The sequence below is a fragment of the Salpingoeca rosetta genome (genome assembly GCF_000188695.1).
Source record: "Salpingoeca rosetta unplaced genomic scaffold supercont1.4, whole genome shotgun sequence".
Classification (NCBI taxonomy): Eukaryota; class Choanoflagellata; order Craspedida; family Salpingoecidae; genus Salpingoeca; species Salpingoeca rosetta.
In genome coordinates this window covers 1,593,919-1,601,418 of record NW_004754930.1, presented here as the reverse complement: position 1 = coordinate 1,601,418, position 7,500 = coordinate 1,593,919, and the positions used below count along the sequence as shown (strand labels likewise).

Sequence of the window (7,500 nt, the reverse complement as noted above, 5' to 3'; positions counted from 1 at the left end):
CACGCACACACGCACGCACATCCAAGCACACACACACACACACGCAAGGCGTGTTGTCGTGAGGATTGGTTGCGTCAGACTGTACCTCCAAGGCAGGTGCTGTTCTTGCGAGTTTGCTGAGGCATTCGCAGCGCAGTTTGGCAAACCAGGCCAAGTAGAAGGGCTCCTGCACATCAAGCTTCTCCATCTTCTCCACGTTCATAATCACCTCGGCGTAGCTGGCAAGCCAACGCGTACAAGCAGCATGGCATACAAGCATCGCAGCGCACATGTGAGCACACAACAAACACAAGCCCAACGCAAAGTCCGCTGCCCATACTCAAAGCATCGTGCAGACGCGCACGCGCAGATGCATGTATACACGAGCAAGCAAACAAGCAAGCTGGCAAGCAAGCAAACACATACGCACCGCTTGGCTGCGAGGACTTCCTTAGCCTTGTTGGCGAGTTTGGTAAACTTTTTGAGCTTCTTGTAGAAATCAAAGCACGCTTTGTCGTCGCCGTCAAGCTTGACACACTGTCGAATCTGCTCCAACGCCCCCTCGTAGTTGCCGCTCTGTGTGAACGTGTGTGTGTGTATGTGTGTGCGCGCGCATGTGCGTGAGTGAGTGAATGTCGAATGAAGGATACAGGTAAGAGTGGTTCTGAGGGGCTGTGATGTGACGTGCTGTTGGCCACGAAATTGCGAGCATAGGCACCTTGAATTCCAGTTCACTGAGGAGGAAGAAGGCTTTTGTGTTTGCGCTCTTCAGCACCGTCGCACGCCTGGCATGTGGCATTCAAGACCGAAGCGATGCGGGGAGTTAGCTTGCACAGCAGCCACACCCACACCCACACAGACGCAGACACCCACCCCATGCACACAGACGCAGACACCCGCACATGTAACTAACTTGACGTCGGCCATGGCCTCGCCCATGATGCCCAAGTGCATGTACACCTTGCCACGCTTCATGCGAAGGTCAGCGTCGCTGCCAACCGTCTGCAGCGGCATGTCAGCCAGCACAGGAAGCGCCAACGTGCGTGTCGTTGGTGCATGGACAGTGTGGTGTTTGTGTGTTTGTGTGTTTGTGTGTGTGTGTGTGTTTGTGTGTGCGTGTGTGTGTGTTTGTGTGTGTGTGTGTGTTTGTGTGTGTGTGTGTGCATCATTGAGTGAGCAGGTATAAGTTTACGCGTCTACACACGCGGCAGAATATGGAGTGAAATGTAACAACAGGAACGAGTGTGTGTGTGTGTGTGTGGGGGGGGGGAATGAGCTGATTCGGTGGAAAGCAAGCAGCTGTACACGAACCTCGATGACTTGTGTGTAGAGGTTGAGGGCTTCTTGCCACTGCTCTTGTTCTGCTGCTGTATCTGCGGCTTCCCGCGTTGCCGCCAGCCGGTCAATGTTTGCGGCCTGTTCCGTATCGCCCTGTGTGCGCATAGTTGTGTGCATAGTTGTGCGTGTGTGTGTGTGTTGTGTGTTGTGTGTTGTGTGTTGTGTTGTGTGTGTGTGTGTGTGTGTGTGTGTGTGTGTGTGTGTGTGTGTGTGAGGTGCAAAAGGCCACGGGCACATGCGCAAGCACGAACAGACGCAGCGAAGCCAAAGAGCAGGTGGGAGAGGGAAGGGACTGAGGGGCGCCCATATCGCTGCCCCCCCAACACACGCGGAAATAGAGATGCACAGGCCCTCACCAGTGCCACAAAATCTTCCTTGGCAGAGGAGAGCTGGCCCATTTTGAGGAGAATCTCAGCGCGCTTGGAGCGTGCTTGTGTAAAGTCTGGCTTGAGCTCCAAGACGCGGTCCAGGTCCTTTGAGGCCTGGCGAAGGCGGCCGAGTGCAAGGTACGCAATGGACCGTTTGAAGTACGGGCTGTAGTCATTCGGTGCACCATCTACACCACAGCAGCAGCAGCAGCAGCAGTCGTAGTACCGACATGTTAGCAAACGGCTGGTGCAGTGACAAGACGCAGGTACAGCGACAGCCGCAACACGCGGGGCGCACTGCAAACCAGCACCAAAGCAGAAACGCCGCCGTCTCACCGCAAGCGCTGTGGTAGTGGTCAAGCGCGGTCGACAGCTCTCCCGCGGCGAGGTGCTTGTCTCCCGTGGCCAGGTGATCCGCGACGCTCAGCTCAGCCGATACTGGTTGTGTAAGGGTGTGAGGGGGTAAGAGTGGTGAGTGAGTTAGTGTGAGTGCATACGTGTGTGAGTATGTGCGAGTGTTTGTTTGTTGCAGTTTAGCGTCGTCAGCCACCCTGCACCACAGTGTGCCAGTAAGCAGCACACATACATACATACACACACAGACGCAGACACTCACATGCAAACACAGACACACACATGCAAACACAGACAGGCATACGCGTGCATACACACACACAGACACACAAGCATATGCATACACACAGAGATACCCAGACGCATGCATACACGCTCCCTCAAGCTCACCATCTTGTATCGCAGTGCACAGGACGACAACGACAGCAGCGAGCAGCGCGGTGGCCGCCATTGTTGTCGCTGCTCGACCAACTCCGCTTCCGCTTCCACTTCTCATCACCGGCCGGTTGGGAAACACGTCAGCGCTTTCAATTTATGATGTCGTAAAACAAGTCCGTCGTGGTCCTTCCCACTTGACTTGTTGCTTGCTTGCTTGCTTGCACGCTTCTCTTTTTGCTCCTTTGCTCCTCTCTTTGCTTACCACCACCCAATCCCCCAAGTCTTCCTCCTTCCCCCCAACTCCCACTTTCTCCATCTCTCCCCGTCTCCTTACAATTATGTTTGTTGGTTTCGTTTGTTTCGATGGTTCATTTGATTTGTTCAACGAACAACAACGCGCACTGTGTCCCGGCACGGGCACAAGTCAACCGAACATCAAAACACACGAGCCGTGCTCGCGCGATAAATCAGTCAAGTCAGTTCTCTCGCTCGACAAGAGAAAGAAGAAAGAAAGAGAAGACAGCAAAGCAAAAGAGAGGGGACGCAGAACAGGAGCCAAGAAAAGAAGCAGGCACAACGCCACTGAAATCAAATCAACTCAAATCAAATCATATCACACACACACACACATACACACATCGCTCAATGATGATATCACGCGCACGCCACCCAAATCTCGCCACAAGCCCAAAGAAAAGAAGAGAAGCAATTAGAGGAAGAGCAGCAGCCAGGAAAGGGAACTGCGAGCAGGGTACCGCCACAGCAGCAGTGCTGGTGTACTGCGCGGTCGTGGCTCCTCGTTTGGTTTGTTACTTTGGTACACCAGTGTTGTCCCACTCGAGGAGTTGTGCCTGGCTCTGGCCTGAATCGGGGAGCTTGCGCTTGTTCTTGCGCCTGTGGCGGGCGAGGTTGAGGCGGCCAATGCGGATCCAGCGGCGGACGCGGCGGATGAGATGGTACTCCAGCGCAAAGCAGAACGACAGCGCCATCTGCACGCCGGAGAAGATCATGAGGGACACGAGGGTCCAGATGATCCACAGCGTTCGCCCGGACACGGCAATTTGAAGCAGCACCACGGCGATGAGGAGGTTGATGCAGGCCACAAAGCCAATCAGCGACACGGCGCTGCTCTTGAGCTTCTCCACAATGAGGTTGCGCTCGTTCTTGGGGACTTTGTGGGTTGTGGGGCGGTTACCCCACGTGAGATCAAACGTGCGCGTGAGCGCATACGTCCAGAAGGTCATGGTGTGCGTCGGCAGGAAGATCATGTAGGGCACAAAGTACTTGACAAGGAACCCGCACGAGCGCGGGCTCACAATCAGGGACAGCAGGATGGGCGCGCCCTGGTACACGGCGAAGAGGTAGAGGGTGAGGTCGACAACGTGGTCACGTCGCGTCGCAGCTGCGTGGATGAACGTCGAGATGATGAACAGCACTGCGATGCCGTGTATGAGCGTAAACACGTGGAACAGCCACGCCTCAAACTTGGACCGGACGTGCTGCGAAATGAACGTCACATAGAGCACCATGTACACGAGACAAATCATGTCTGCCCAGAAACTGGACCCCTGTTTGTGCAGGATGGAAGAGAGTGGAGTGGGGTGGAGTGGAGTGGAGCGGACTGTGAGTTAAACAGGGAAAACAAAACGGAAAGAGAGTTCGGCAGTGGGACATGTGCTCGGGACTCCGCACCTCAAACCTGATAACACACACGCACACACACACCCACGCACACACACGCACACACACACACACACACACACACACACACACACACACACACACACACGCACACAAGTGCTGAAAACGTACCCCCTCCTCGTTGGCAGGGAAGGTATGTCGAACACCGAGACGAAGCAAAACCAGGAACAGAGCGGGGGCAATCAGGGAAACGCCAAGCCAGATGACCTGCCACACAATCTACAAGAAAGGAACAAGGCGCAAGCAAGCCAGGCATTTGGTGAGTCACGTGAACAAGCGGTGTTGGTGCTGGAATCGGTGCTGATGCTGATGGTCACGACACAATTGTACACAGAAAGCACATCAACACGCGTGTGCACAGAAAGAACACCGATACACGTGCACAGCACGCTACAACACAACATAACACAACACAACACAACACAACGCAACACAACACAACACAACACAACACAACACAACACAACACAACACAACACAGTGCAGTGCAGCACAGTGCAGTGCAGTGCAGCACAGTGCAGCACAGTGCAGCACGGCATATAACACAGGCTGAGAAAGTGAACTCACGAGGAACTGCATGAGCAGCTTGAAGACAATGCCGTGGGGGGACTTGCGGATGATGTCGAGATTGAGCATGAGCCAGACGAAGCAAGCAAAGGTGCCGTTGTTCCAGCGACGACGCTGGAAGACAAACGTGCGCAGCTCGGTCTCTGCCTCGAAGAAGAACACGCTCTCCGGCACAAACTCAGTGATGGTGGGCTTGCCCGTGGACACGACGGCGGCGTAGGAAAGGAAGCGATCCTCAGCCAGGAGGCCGTTACCCAGCAACAGGCCGGCCGTGTCGGGGTCCTGCTTGACCTTGTCGAAGAAGAACTCCACACCCTGCCCGTTGAGGTGCTTCATGTTGAAGAGCCCGCAGGGGCCCGGAATCACGGGAAGCATGCCCGCCATGGAGAAGGCACCGACATAGGAGGCATACGTCGCCTCGTACTCGAAACCTTGCACGCTGCGCATCCACGCGGAGTACCAGCTCTCGTGGTCCACGCCCTGCTGCTTGGCAGACATGACACGCTGCCGGCCTGTCACGCCACCGCAGCGCGGGAATAGGTCCAGGTGGCGCGCCAGGTGGTAGATGGTGTCGTTCTGGAAGAGGGTGCCGCAATCCGTGGTGAAGCTGTACTCTGCACCGTACTCGACAGCAAAGGAGCGGAAGAACCACTCGAGCGTGTTGTGCTTCCTGCGGTTGTCGCGCTTAACAATGAGCGTGATGTGCATGCGCGCGCCAGGCAACTCCTCGGGCTCGATGAACACGGGCTCCACCGTCCACGTCTCAATGTTGACGTTCTGGATGATAAACGTCTCCACAGAGGGGTTGCCCTCGAGCGTGTTGAGGTCGTCCCACCACGTGGGGCCCTCGTTCTCCACGTTCTCCGGCATGTCGAAGATGGTCTGCAGGTACGTGCGCATGGACTCGGACGTGAGCTGCCAGCCATCCATGATGACGACGACGTGGAAGTCAAAGTCGAGCTTGCGCAGGTTGTCCAGCTGGCCGTGCAGCGAGGTCAGCGTGCGCCGGAGCGCGTCGCTGGGCTCGTTGTAGCACGGCACGACGCAGCACATGCGCCGCTTCTTGCGGCTGTCCGGCACGTAGTACGACTTGTTTCCGTCGGCGTAGAAATCCTCGTGGCGCGCGTACACCGTGGTGACGGGGCTGCGCAGCGTGTGCGGGTCCGGGATCACCACCTGCCCGTCCGTCACGGCCTTGTGCACCTTGGTGACAAAGCCGCGGTCCTTGCCGCCAAAGTGGCGGCGCTTGAGCGTCATCTCACCCGGCCCGCGGTAGGAGGGCTGGGACGACGGCGGGCGGTACGACGCGCGCTGGTACGAGTTGTTGCGGGAGAAGCCACCCTGCAGCGTGTTGTTGTCGTCCTCAGCTGCCATGATGGCGGAGGTGTTGTTGTTGTTGTTGGCAAAGGGACGGCGGTTGGTGTTGTTGACGGCGGCGTTGATGAGCATGGGGTGGCGCTTGCCAGCGGCGCGGGACCCGGGTGTGGCGCTGCTGTTGGCAGGAGAGGTGCTGGCGTATGTCTGGTTGATGGCGCGCCGCGAGTTGTTGTCGTTGGCGCCGTCATCGCCGGCGCTGGCGCCGCTGCGCTCCAGCGCAGACTGTGTCACGTTGTCGTAGAACACCGCGGCCTGTGGCTGCTGCTGCTGGTGTTGGTGTTGGTCCTGCTGTTGGCTGTCGAGGAGCTGTGCAGAGACATCCTGCATGGCCATCTCCAGCGCGCTGTGGGCGGCGCCGTTGCCGTCGAAGCGCGCTGCGTCGACGTCGCTGTCACCGCCAGTGTGTTGCTGGTGGTCCAGGGTGAGCACCGCCGCGTTGTTGCTGCCGCTCGTGTCCAGGGCGTGGTCCCCGGTGGCGACGGAGGCATAACCCTGGGCGTGCGAGTCATCGCCCCGCTCGGAGAGGATGGCGTAAGAAGACGCCTGCGACGAGGAGGAGGACTTGTGACCGCCGCTGCGGACGGAGGCATGGTCAGCGCTGTGGCTAGCGGCCGTGTGCCTGCGACCGGCGGCGGCAGAGGCGGAGGCGGCGGTGGCGTGGCTATGTAGGCGCGAGGCGCGGGGGTTGGTGTGTCCGTCCACGTAGTCATCCTCGCCGTCGTCGTCATACTCGTCCTCGTCCTCGTCCTCCTCCTGGATGGCGCCGTCCTTCTTGGGCTTGTCGCGCTGGGACTTGCGGATGAGGCTGGTCTTGATGTTGTCGACGCGCACGCCCGTGACGAGGCTGCTGATGTAGCCCGTGTCTGCCGGGTTCTTCTTGCCGCTGGAGGCGACTGCGCGGTCCTGCTCGCGCTGGCGCAGGAAGTCCTCCTCCGTCACGTAGTTGGTGCGCTGGGAGAACACGTCGGGGTTCTCTGGCGGCTCCGGCACGTCCGTGGGCGGCATGCTGCGCGGGGCGTGGGCGGCCTCGGCGTTGAGGCGGGTCCAGTCGAGGGAGGTGCGGCGCTGCTGGTAGGCGCTGGAGGAAGCGGCCGAGTCGCGGTGCCTCAGAGGCTGCTGCGGCTGCGAGGCAAAGGACATGGGCCTGCCTGCGCGTTGGGGCTGGTGCTGCTGGTGCTGGTGTTGGTGGGAGGCGGAGGAGCGGGCGTCCTCCTGGCCAAAGAGGGCGGTGTCCAGCTGGGCGCTGGTGATGGAGTGCAGGCTGGATTGCTTATCCATGCTGGTTGCTCGCGAATCGGCCGAGCTTGATTTGCGGCCACGGCCACCAGGGTTGCTCATCTATCAGGGCGGAAGAGAGGGAGGAAAGGAGAGAGAGAGAGAGAGAGAGAGAGAGAGAGAGAGAGAGAGAGAGAGAGAGAGAGAGAGAGAGAGAGAGAGA

At 58.3% G+C, this 7,500-nt stretch overlaps 2 protein-coding genes across 2 annotated transcripts in view; both read right to left on the bottom strand.

The window, feature by feature from the left end:
• The window catches only part of PTSG_01415 (uncharacterized protein), a gene marked incomplete at both ends in the record, with an annotated part of 3,961 nt that extends 1,471 nt beyond the window's left edge, over window positions 1-2,490 (bottom strand). Inside the window, 8 exons of the mRNA XM_004997333.1 lie at window positions 86-218; window positions 410-555; window positions 698-764; window positions 893-981; window positions 1,291-1,410; window positions 1,674-1,873; window positions 2,022-2,123; window positions 2,430-2,490. Of these exons, the coding sequence (XP_004997390.1) occupies window positions 86-218; window positions 410-555; window positions 698-764; window positions 893-981; window positions 1,291-1,410; window positions 1,674-1,873; window positions 2,022-2,123; window positions 2,430-2,490 (918 nt within the window). The remainder of the gene's footprint in view (window positions 1-85; window positions 219-409; window positions 556-697; window positions 765-892; window positions 982-1,290; window positions 1,411-1,673; window positions 1,874-2,021; window positions 2,124-2,429) is intronic.
• Window positions 2,491-2,761: 271 nt separating this feature from the next.
• PTSG_01414 (uncharacterized protein) overlaps window positions 2,762-7,500 on the bottom strand; it is a 6,085-nt gene continuing 1,346 nt past the window's right edge. Inside the window, exons 2-4 of the mRNA XM_004997332.1 lie at window positions 4,686-7,400; window positions 4,230-4,337; window positions 2,762-3,985 (exon numbers count right to left, since the gene is read on the bottom strand). Of these exons, the coding sequence (XP_004997389.1) occupies window positions 3,227-3,985; window positions 4,230-4,337; window positions 4,686-7,400 (3,582 nt within the window). The 3' untranslated portion in view covers window positions 2,762-3,226. The remainder of the gene's footprint in view (window positions 3,986-4,229; window positions 4,338-4,685; window positions 7,401-7,500) is intronic.